General features: G+C 39.2%; 3 protein-coding genes across 3 annotated transcripts; all 3 read left to right on the forward strand.

The window, feature by feature from the left end:
- Positions 1–1,037: 1,037 nt before the first annotated feature.
- On the forward strand, positions 1,038–2,059 carry LOC149168207 (uncharacterized). The gene has a single exon (XM_089428164.1). It carries the CDS (start codon positions 1,495–1,497, stop codon positions 2,050–2,052), a length of 558 nt encoding a protein of 185 aa, XP_089284290.1. The 5' UTR covers positions 1,038–1,494; the 3' UTR covers positions 2,053–2,059.
- A 5,785-nt stretch (positions 2,060–7,844) lies between these two features.
- Positions 7,845–8,150, forward strand: LOC149168208 (uncharacterized). Its single transcript, XM_089426907.1, has one exon. The coding sequence runs from the start codon at positions 7,881–7,883 to the stop codon at positions 8,106–8,108; it is 228 nt and encodes a 75-aa protein (XP_089283033.1). The 5' UTR covers positions 7,845–7,880; the 3' UTR covers positions 8,109–8,150.
- A 1,991-nt stretch (positions 8,151–10,141) lies between these two features.
- LOC149168209 (protein trichome birefringence-like 36) lies at positions 10,142–11,212 on the forward strand. The gene is made up of 4 exons (XM_089424852.1): positions 10,142–10,377; positions 10,491–10,649; positions 10,775–10,968; positions 11,034–11,212. Exons 1-4 carry the CDS (start codon positions 10,142–10,144, stop codon positions 11,210–11,212), a joined length of 768 nt encoding a protein of 255 aa, XP_089280978.1.
- Positions 11,213–11,612: the final 400 nt, after the last annotated feature.

Raw genomic sequence — 11,612 nt, forward strand, 5'->3', positions numbered from 1 at the left:
TTCCAAGTTGGTTAAGTGTTTGTTGGTTCATGGATGCGTTGGGCACTGTGTCCCTAAATGCTATTTGCTGCCATGCATTTCAAAGATTACCACAGAAAGGAATCCACAGAAAGGAATCCCTCTTGGGTTACCCGAGACAATTAGCACAGAAAGGAATCCCTCTTGGGTTGCTCGAGACAATTAGCACAGAAAGGAATCCCTCTTGGGTTGTCCATGGACAGTCAATATCAAGGGTAAGTTTTGGATATTAATCTTTAAGTGGTTGAGATTTAATCTAGATATGGCTGTATCAATAAAGCAAATGAAATGAATGAAAGAGTGCATCCTAAGTAAGAGGAATTCAAATTAAGTGCACAGTGAACTACCATGATGCTGCAAATAACAACTTAGTCAATACAGCCAAGAGATTCAAGGAGCTAGAACAAAACATAATTGTACCAGGTAACATATTAGAGTAACTTGAATAAAAGCACAGAGGACTAGCCAATTACCGAGATGGTTTTCCAATTCCACTTGCATCTTCCAGATTGTGAGATTTATTTATGTAGGGGGAGCTCTGATACCAACGTAACACTCTACGTTGACTTAAAGTGTTCAAATCAGTCTTGTTAGAACATAGATACCAACTCTGCAAACAATGGAAAAACAATATTTATGAAAACTGGGATTGGGAACATAGAACACAAGATAATCTATGCCACTGCATTTTACTTCAGCAAAAAGACTTCAAGTAGCAACAACAAGAGCTGAGGAAATGCTAGTGTGCTTAGGGAGACTCCCCCTTAGGTGAGCTTTCGTTAAAATGGGACTTCTTATATAAAAATTCCAGAAATTCAAAACACGAGTAGAAAGGAATCGATTATTATTAGGCCGATAGGCCTTCCTTTGAAAGAAACTTTCGTCGTCCTTTTGTTTCTGAGACTGACACCTGGCGTCCACATTCAATGGGAAATTGTTCAATCATTTCTGTTATGGTCTTCATCCTTCAGGCGGAATGGTCGGCATTTTTGTTATCGGTGCCTAGCGGGGGTCGATATCCCTCGCTTCTGCTATCATTCGCGCCTGTCCCTCGCTTCTGCTATCATTCCCGCCTCTCTATCGCCGAAAATTGCCGTATGTGTCTCGTCAAGGTCAAGAAGAGTCCCAAGCCCGTGGCATCTTGCGCCATGCCTGTGCTTCCTGGTAATTTATTGCTTTCGCACTTTTCCCTTTGGTTTCCTCCAATCCCCAAGCTGTTAAATGCTGCCAGAGGATATGAACTTGAAGGATGCTAATTTTGGGGTTTAACTGTCAGGCATGAAGATAAACACTGATACTCTGATGGCGATAAAGGCAAAGGAAATTTATTGCTTTCGCCCTTTTCCCTTTGGTTTCCTCCAATCCCCAAGCTGTTAAATTCCTTGAGAGCCCACATATGCCTGGCCATTGCAATTTATATATTGATATCCATCGGAAGGAAGTCTTGGAGAGTGGATATCAGCCATCGGAGGGAAAATGGCGAACCAGTATTCCACCAAAAACTCTTTCGAAAGCCTGGTTGTGAGCACCATGATGAGTCGGCTAAATATGCGCAGCCCTTTTCTGGACACCAATACCTTCCTATCCAACTCGTATGATCGCATCATCGCGGACGAGAGCAAGAGCCCATTGGAGAGAGAGGAGGCGAAGCTGGAGAAGAATATCGTTCAGATTATATCCAGCGGGGACACTGATAAACTGAAGGCGAACTCCGGCCAGGCCGTCACCATTGGCGAGCACCAGGTTTGCGTGGGGTTCCACGAGGACCCAGAGCCCGGCTACCGCGTCTGGGAATGGCACGGTCACATCATGCTCTATGATGAGGAGAAGGGCTACACGGCAGAGTATATCTACGGGAATTTCTTTGAGAAGGCAACTGAGTTTAAGCGTAGAGAGGCTAAACCCCAGGAGAAGAAAGACAAGGAGAACGAGGCCTCCGGTGGAACTGTGGACTTAGGAGGGCTTATTGATACCGTCAACGAGATGAACGCTCGAATTTTGTGCAGAAATATGAGCGCCGGGTCCTTCAAGTGAAGCTGCACGGTGGTTAATCACCGGGGTTTTTGGGCTTAGGGTTTATGCGAACTTACTGGTAAGAAGCCCCCCCTTTAAAACAAAAAAATTATGTGCATTGGTTGGTTCTGGTAAGTCGGCTAATGCTTTATTACTTTGGGAAAAGTATTTTCTATAATAACTGGTGGGTGGTAGTTGCAATATGAAGTCCTGAATTATTTTTGAGATAATTGCAGCATTTAAAGGGGATTTGTGCTTGTAAATCAGAAATGTCATGTGCTTGGGTTTGTTTCAGATGTGGAAATTATTCAGTTTTTCCTGATGGTCCCAAACAGGTCTTCAGGGTTTCCATGCCCTGTGCATGTTGTTGTTGGACACGGCAATTGCATCCAATTCTGCAAAAAATGTTGTTCTTTGTGAAATATAAAGGACCTTTTATTTGTGTGAAATCCAGGTATTGTAACCGCTGCTCTGATAAAATTTAGATATATTGTTTTGAAATTGCATGGTTAGTGGTCTGGATGCTATAATATGTATTCACTGTACCAAACTCTGTAGCTATGCTCTCATAAGCAGAGAGCAGCTGAAAGATTTCCATAAATTACATATTAGATAGGGCTTTTGGCATGCTTCTTCTATTAAGAGAAGATTATGGACAATAATTCATTTATTATCTCCATTGTAGTTTCTTTATGCTGCTTCTTTTAAAAATAATTGGAACCTGTATTGTCTTAATCAAGATGTATTATTCCTTATTAAATTTGTTATTGCATATAGATAAGGGAGGTGCTCTAGGCCCAGATCTTATTTTGCTATTGCACGTAGAGAAAGGAGGTAATCTAGGCCTGTCTGGTGATAATGTGATGGTATTTTAATAAAATGAAGAATAGAACCATATCTTGGCAGGGATTAATTATTTATTTTACTTGTCATATTTGAATAACAATAAACTACTCTAAGCCAGTCTGGGGATGATTTGATGGTATTTTAATAAGATGAATTACAGAGCCATATCAGGGATGAATTAGTTATTTTACTTCATATTTAAATAATAATAAACTAACATAGATCCTGTTAAACAGGGCTGTATATTTGAATAACAATCAAGGTGTATATTTAAATAACAATTGTAAATAAACTAGCATAGATCAATGTTAGCCCGGCAGGATATATTGTGTTATTAGTTGTTGAGAGGTAGGAATCTCAAGTTTTTGATCCTTAATAAATTGTGTATTATTTGTTGAGAGGTATGCATTTCAAGTTTTTTATCCTTAATAAATTAATTTAACATTGATTTATTGGTTAGTTTTCTCTCAAGGATTAAAAAAAAGCCTGGTTCAATATAAAATAGTATATGCTAAAATTCAATTTGAGATGGTTCAGCATAGATTTTATATACAAAAATTCAATTCGAGATTTTTCCATTGAGCTTTAGGTGTAGTTTACTTTGCAGTTTTACAATGTAAAACTATTTTTTTGGGTGGGTATTTTCTAATGTAAAGTTGATTCCAGAGGGAGTTCTTGACGTTTGTTGTTTATTTATGTAATAACAATTACATCTGTCTCTGTTTGTGTTGAATTGAGAAAATATCCTTCTCTGAGCTACGAGAAATATCTGGACTTGAGTTACGAACTTACCTTCTAAATCCAGGATGCAAAATTTCGCTGATGAACTCGTATTTTATCTTGGAAGGCTTGATGGCTTATACCGTTAGTTTGGTTGAAACATATAAATAGCCCATTGTCCATGCATTGTGTGGTGATCTGACAAATAAAAGAATTTGTCATTTTGTTTCTTAGCTATAGCAATGATCTGATGCAATAAAACTTTGATTTAGAAGTCATTTTTCCAGATTCAAATAGAAGTGTTCATCTTTTATTTATTTAGTAGTGTATATATTAATGGGAAGGACTATCCCGTGTACATGGTTATGGTCATATGTACCATATTTATTTTCCAATTACTCACTTTCCATGAGATGCATCTGATAATAAGTTGGTACCAACTTTAGTGCCATGTCAGCTGAGCTGTGGTCTCACTGTAAAAATGTGGGAGTTTACTATTGCTGGCCCAAGTTGGGCTCCCAGGAAAAATAAGAGAATTCTCAGCCATATACCCAGAAGTGCAGTTCTGATATGAATAGATTTTAGCAGCAGATTGGGGAAATCAGTCCCTGACTTGGCCAAAAAATAAGGGGTGTTATGGTAAGGAGAAAAGAAAAATTTAACCCTGCAATCATATCATCTAAATTTAATTTAAAGCACTGGCCTGACAATGGTATCATAACAGAATAGAAATCATGATCAGGTCACATCTTGTTTCTAGCATTATTTTCCTTCCAAAATTTAACTCACTTCTTTTGTGGACCCCAAGGTTCATCATTCAAATTCACAAAGCTACTTTGAATCTACTGAGGGTTAAAATGGAACTATTTTGTATTTTTGTGTGTGCCTGTGTAATTGAAGCTGAACATAATTGCAAGGGTCATCTTTATTCTTCCCTGGAATTTACTACAGGTGCTGCGCTTTCTGTTATATGTAATAGGATGTTTCCCTGAAAGGTTTCCCATGCTGAATAGGATTTATGTTGTGCACAAATGCAAATTTAAGGTTCCACACATCAAAATTTAATGCACTCCAAGTGCTATGCTTTTTCTGATTTTGATGCCAGCTGACTTATCTTAGGATTTATGTGTGCAATGCAATTCTAGGGTTCTGTACATTGCAGTTTATGCTCCACGTGCTTTGCAATTTCCGTGCCTCCCAGAATATTACATTCTCGATTCTCTGCACTCCGACCTTGTTGCCCCGGACACCATTAACGACAGCAACAGCGACAACCGAAGAAGAAAAGTATTATGAAGTTGAGGTTGAAAATGCAGAGGACGAATCAGATTCTGATGTTGGGGGAGATAAAGACAACCAGCAAGTAAAGGGCAAGGGATTGAGGTGGGTTGATGTAGACGACAATGGATTGGATAAGGCGCAAAAAAGGCTCATAGAAGCTCTGCCTCCAAAGTTGTCTGGAAGGAGCAAGGCCTTGATGAAACATATAATTTGTTTATCAGAAGAGGATGATCCATCTGAATTAATCATGAAGTGGGTGAGAATAATGAAGCCCAAAAGAGTAGATTGGCTTGCAGTCCTCAAACAGATGGAGGAACAGAACCTCAACCATCCCCTCTTCTTCAAGGTCAGTGGCTTTTCAATTATTATAGATGTGCTTCTTAAATATAGATGGACTGAGTAAATTATTAACCAAGTTGATCTGTATGACATTTTCTTTTCAGTCCACTAATGCTTTTACTGCTCTGCAATTTATGCCATATGCCATACGAAGCTTCTTGGCAGTGTTATCAGACTCTTCCCAGTCCAAGTGGAGTCGCGAGTTTGACTATGTTTTAAGAGGAAACAGAGTCTAATCAGCTGAATCTGAATCAATCCCGACTTATTCTTTAAAGTTTAACTCATAAATATCACCCAAACTCACTGTTACCACTCAAATTATCACCTAGGAGGAAAAGTCCTAACCTCAATGGGATAGCCTAGACGCATAATAGGCAAGCCACTCACTGTCACCTTGATGGCCTTGCCCGACCAAGGAGACTGCCTATCCCAGGGGGAATCCGCATGATCAATTTAAACTTAGATTGTTGGGAGAGAAATTGGAAAATACTAGCATGAATTGACTACTCTTATGCTTAACTCAGTCAAATCGATTCATTCGTCAAAGATGTGAGAATACACAAAATTCATATACTCGTTAAAATTCTAAGCTTCCAAGAGCAGGCATCCATATGTTCTAAGGCTAACTGTATCAGACAATCAGGCTACCGCAGGCACTCCATGCATTTGTTCATCTGATCGAAAATCACGGCCTCTTCCTCTTCCACGACCTACAATCCCATCTGTGCCATAGACAATGGGGCCCATATTATATAATCAGTTGCTCAGTCCAATCACATTGAACCCAAGGGTACTTTTTGGCAAATGACATTCACTAGCCAATTGGATAAGCGGTTCTCTGCTTGAGATTTCTGAGTACCAAAATTACTTCGTTGCACCCTCCTTTGGTTAGACACAGGTGGAACCCAAAAGGCTCTAAAGATTAGAAGTCTAGATGGAGGGCGTCTAAACATGAGAAGGTCTAGATGGAGGCCAACTATTTGCGAGGAAGAGAGGTGGGCAGCCCCAGGCCTTAAGAACATAGTCGTGGGCCTTTTTTTTATACGGAATCTCCCCATTTTTTGAGTTGAGTGGGGTCGCAGGCCTTAAGGAGAACATGGGTTGGGCTTCTCTTTTTAACATTAGCTCCCATTTTTTTGATTAGAACGAGGTCGTAGATCTTAATAAGAACATAGGGTTGGGCTTGAGCTCTTAATCTTCTTTATTGCTATGTTACCAACCAGCTCTGTTGAAAAAAACAGAGTTTTCAGGGTTCTCCTGGGTGAAACCCAGCTGGGCTCTGCTGCTGACCTTAGTTAACTAGGTCATGAGTCTGACTCTCTGCTGACAACTTAAACTTGCCATTATTAAGTCATCTCTGTGAGCACTTGTGGGTTGGAACCTGATTGGTGAGCGCATTTCACAAAAATTAAGCAAAACACACCTTGTTATCTGATGCCCCTCCAGTGGACTTGCGGTCGAAAATTTGATGAGGGATTATAGTCCCAACCCAAAACTAATTGCTATTTTTTTAAACAGAGTGTGCTGAGGGTTTTGGGGGTTGCTGAATCGATCCTTTGCCTAAGAAGATTGGAAAATGAAAATTTTACTAATTGTTTGCTGGAAAAGTGAAGTTTGCTGCTTGTTTTGGATAATGCATATCAAGCTTCATCGGTGAGTACCTCATGAGTTATACCCTGCTAGACAAGTCAAAATTGCACGCAGATGGACATATGCCTTTAAATATGTGACAGTGGATTAAATAATGTGTCCTCTTTAGTTGGTGGTCTGCACTCATATAAGCTATATTCTTCTCTTCTGGAAACTTTCCAGTTTTGTCACTCAACATTCTCGTAGATGTTTTCTTCCAAATTGTAGGATATAATTTCAGATGTAATTTCCAGCATTATTTCTCAGTGTGCCCATAAATCAACACTGCAATGATTGCAGTGATTCCTGGTGTTGTCTTTTGAGTCACTGAGCAGTGGTGAAAGTCCTATTTTGTTTCTGTTTGTTTGCTTAGGAGATTTTTGATGTTAGGTACCTTTCCTTGGTTTTCCATTTCCCACTGCTGGTTTTCTGTTCTTGTACTCGATAAATAGAGCCTTCTTACCAGCATCATTAAGGTTGACACGTCGTCTTTTTTCTCTACAGTTGACACGTGTCGTCCACATTCAGCGGGCAAACAGTTTTCGTATTAGGCCTCTTTTTAATATTTTTCAGCGGGCATTCAGCGTCTCCTTTTCAATTACTTGGCATGGTCTCAATCGAAAATCTTTGCAGCTGGCGCGAGTTCTATTGCCCAGGCCTCGCACAACGGAAAACTATTATGCCAATTCCTACTTTAACCTTATATAGCTTCGACGATCTCCACACTCTCAACATGTGATTGCATTTCATATGTTCTCATGCCCAAATAGTGTCTTCCTCCTGCTGCCATTGCTGGTGGTGGACGCCTATTTGCTATTAATTAGTCACATCCTGAACTGCTGTTGTCGTTCCATTCAGATCCCTGTTACACTCTTTGGCACCTCCTCCTGCTGATTACTTACAGTCCGTTTGTAATCGAAGTAGCAGCATCATTTATTGATCCCTGTTACACTCTTTGGCACCTCCTCCTACTGATTACTTACAGTCTGTTTGTAATCGAAGTAGCAGCATCATTTATTGCGGGATCGGCCGAGATGGCGAAATATATGGAAATGGTGGACGCGGGTATAAGGATCGCTGCCAGGTTCAATTCTCACTGCCCTCAGACATCACGTATGTATTATCATCCAACTTCCAACAACAACACTCACTCTGATATAACTTGCCCCAAAAATGAGGTACAGGGCGCCTCGTCTCGTGCCATGCAAGTTTCTGCATCTAACGCCGATGCAATGTTTGAGATACTCTGTATTGCTGTTTAGGCTGCAATTTCTTTATCTCCTTCTGCAAGAAAGACAATGTGATGGAGACTGTCCCCTCTCCCCAATTTTTAATCAATTATTATTTCATCCTTTTTCCATATAATCTTGTTATGCATGATATCACAGAGCATAATATCTGGGCATGCTTCTGTTCTTTTTGGTTTAAATGCAATCTTAGTGTTAGTTCAACGATTTCTATTGTTTTTTTTTATTGATTTTTATGCCTTAAATACTGGAAAATGCTGAATGGCTGTAGCATTCGAGCCGCAGATTTCCATACTCCCAGTTATGACAGATCGATTTCCTGAAATCTATTTTTAAACCTTTTTCCCTGTTGATATGAAAATAAAAATGGGGAGGGTTACAAAGAAAACAAATCTAATTAAGAACAACAAAAACAAATCTATGGCACTCAATACCCAATGAGAAGAATGGAATGGCATGCTAACCATACATAAATTCTCTAATCACAAGGGCTACGAGTCAGACCAACCATATTTTGGGATTTTCCCAAACGCGTTGCTATGCGTTAAACTATAACGCTTCATTTTCGGTCATAGGAGTATAGGAAACCAAAAATCTTTAAATTTGGTTGATTTGATGGACAGATTGCCTTTCTGATATTTTAGTTTAATGCTTCATTTTCGGTCACATGAGTATGGCAAACCAAAAATCTCTAAATTTGGTTGATTTGATGGACAGATTGCCTTTCTGATGTTTTAGGCCTGTAACAGTCGTTTGTTTTTGTATTTTTTTCAACCCAGCTCTGTAATGGGGGAAAGCTTCAAATTCTAGTAGTGATCAACAATAGGCTAAATGGTAGCATATCAGAGGTATATAGGAATTGTACAAGTCTTCTTCCGTTTAGACTGGCAAACAATAAGTTCAGTGGAGAAATTCCAAAGGGTCTAGGGGGATTGCCAAGAGTTTCGGTGCTACATCTCAGTTCTAACAGCTTTGAAGGAAGCATTTCTAAAGATATTGGCAATGCTAGAATTTTATCTAACCTACAAATTGACTGTAATAGATTTTCATAATTTCAACAGGCTTCGAAAGTTGGTTAGTTTGCAGCTTTACCAGAATAAACTTGAGGGTGAGATTCTTAAGAATATTGGTACGATGGCATTGGAATTTTTAGATGCTTCGGATAATATGCTCTCAGGAATACTTCCAAAGGGTTTAGGCAATTTAACTAGGCTAAAATCTTTGAATTTGTTTGAAAATAGATTTTCCGGCGAGATTCCTCCAGGGATTGCTGAGCTGACCTTGTTGAAAACTCTGAAATTGTTTCGCAATTCGCTCACTGGGCAAATTCCTCAGAAGCTTGGAAGCAAGAACCAGTTTGAGGTTTTGGATTTATCTGAAAACCAGTTAAGTGGGCCATTGCCAACCCAGCTCTGTAATGGGGGAAAGCTTCAAATTCTAATGTGATCAACAATAGGCTAAATGGTAGCATATCAGAGGTATATGGGAATTGTACAAGTATTCTTCGGTTTAGACTGGCAAACAATAAGTTCAGTGGAGAAATTCCAAAGGGTCTATGGGGATTGCCAAGAGTTTCGGTGCTACATCTCCTCTTATTTATCCCATTCCAAAATAAAAAATATCAGTTTTTTACCTCAATCATTTCTATTCCAAAATATTTCAGAAATCAAAATAAACCCCGCAAATAAAAATGCAAACAAATTAGCCTACCTAGAAGTATGTTCTCTTTTGCATTGCATTTATGCTAAAAGGAAATGAAATGCAAAAAAACAGGGTGATATTGCATATGAAAATAAATGGATAAAAAACAGGTGATATTGTATATGAGAATAAAAGGATTTGGACTTTTCTGTATATGGTGTTTCAGTTTCAATGCCAAAATATCTGCTAGAGCGGTTAAGAGGAAAGCGATTAATGTTTGTTGGAGACTCAATAAGTCAAAACCAATGGGAATCCATGGTCTGCATGCTTCAAGCAGTGATTCCTAGCAATATTAGTCAATAAGCTTCAATATTCAAGGCCCTGGTAAGCTGATAAATGTAGTTTCCATGGATAGTTGTGCATTTGATTATATGGTGAGTAATGAAGTCTTACAATCTTCTTTCTCTGAAAAGGATTATGATGCTTCTGTGGAGTTTTTCTGGGCTCCACTTCTGGTTGATCTGCACAATAACAGTCAGAACCAGAGAATTCTCAATCTGGACACTCTTGCGGATAATGGTGTTTATTGGAAAGGAGTTGATGTATTGGTTTTTGAGTCATCCCATTGGTGGCAAGATCAAAGGTGGGAAGTATCAAAACTCTGAACTTTCTGATTAAAATTTTCAACAAGGGGTAGCCAAATTTAGTGTTGTAAATGATATTAAAAATGTAATAGTTTGGAATGTGGTTGGACAGATGGGCCCTGATCATGGCTAACAATCAGCTTTACACAAACATGGATCCACTTGTGGCTTACAAGAGGGCATTGACGACGTGGGCAAACTGGATACCTGCAAATATCGATCCCAAAAAATCACTTGTCTTCTTTAGCACCTCGTCCCCTACACATTACAGGTAAATCTTTATACAAACACACATTGTATATATTATAGGGCATTTTTGATGTGGATTGCAGTTTTCATGAATATTTTGGAATTGGAAGTTTAAGATTTAAAAAAATATAATTGTTCTTATGATAGATCAAATTCCAAGATATTCATGAAATCTATTCAAGTAGCTATGGCTCTTATTTTAGGTATACAAAATGGTTTTCCTCATAAAATTGATGTAAATGTGCAGCCCAATTTATTGGAATCAGAAGAAACGGGCAGAAATGCTATGGTCAGACTGAACCAGTGCAATTTGAAGGATACTCGCCTCAGTGATTCCTCAGGTGTCCATAGTGAAGGAAGTTATAGGGACTATGATTTTTCCTTGTTACTCTGCTGGATATCACAGGACTATCCCAATTTCGCAAAGATGGTCACCCTTCAATTTACAGTAGTACCGTTACTAGTGATGAGAAGCAGCGTCCTGAGCAGTTTGCAGATTGTAGCCATTGGTGTTTACCAGGTGTCCTTGATACATGGAACAAGCTTCTGTATGTCACTTTGCTTTCCAAGGGTGTAGGGAATTGATAATTCTTATTGATCCCTGAAGCTGGGCCAAATCTAGGACCTGGTTGGCCATAAGGAGGAAATCCTCTGCCTTGACTCGCTGGAGCAGTAAACATATCTGGCATTGCAAACCATCCACAGGGCCCATTCCAATCCTGTCAAAGCCATAAGTATCACCAAAAACCATACCTGGATGAATGCCCAAAGCCTTTGATCCTGCCATTCCCGGCTACCCTGACATTGTCCCACGCCACATCATTCCTCTTCCCTTGCCTCTTCTTGGCTTTGCACTCCAAGTCTGGCTTGAGCTTTCTTGGTCATCGCAAACATTGATTTGAACTTATTTCAGTAAAACGTGAGAGAAAAAAATCACAAATAATGCTTTATTCCTGTAATTGGTTATGATGGAAACAAAAATTTA

This window comes from Pinus tabuliformis, chromosome 4_2, assembly GCF_031772625.1.
Source record: "Pinus tabuliformis cultivar Carrire ecotype Pingquan chromosome 4_2, CPIR1, whole genome shotgun sequence".
Taxonomy (NCBI): Eukaryota; Viridiplantae; Streptophyta; class Pinopsida; order Pinales; family Pinaceae; genus Pinus; species Pinus tabuliformis.

Coding starts and splice junctions, on each gene's coding strand:
- LOC149168209 (XM_089424852.1), top strand. CDS start 10,142: ATGGATAGTTGTGCATTTGATTATATGGTGAGTAATGAAGTCTTACAA. Junction 10,378..10,490: donor CATTGGTGGCAAGATCAAAG/GTGGGAAGTATC, acceptor GTGGTTGGACAG/ATGGGCCCTGATCATGGCTA. Junction 10,969..11,033: donor TCGCCTCAGTGATTCCTCAG/GTGTCCATAGTG, acceptor TGGATATCACAG/GACTATCCCAATTTCGCAAA.
- LOC149168208 (XM_089426907.1), top strand. CDS start 7,881: ATGGCGAAATATATGGAAATGGTGGACGCGGGTATAAGGATCGCTGCC.
- LOC149168207 (XM_089428164.1), top strand. CDS start 1,495: ATGGCGAACCAGTATTCCACCAAAAACTCTTTCGAAAGCCTGGTTGTG.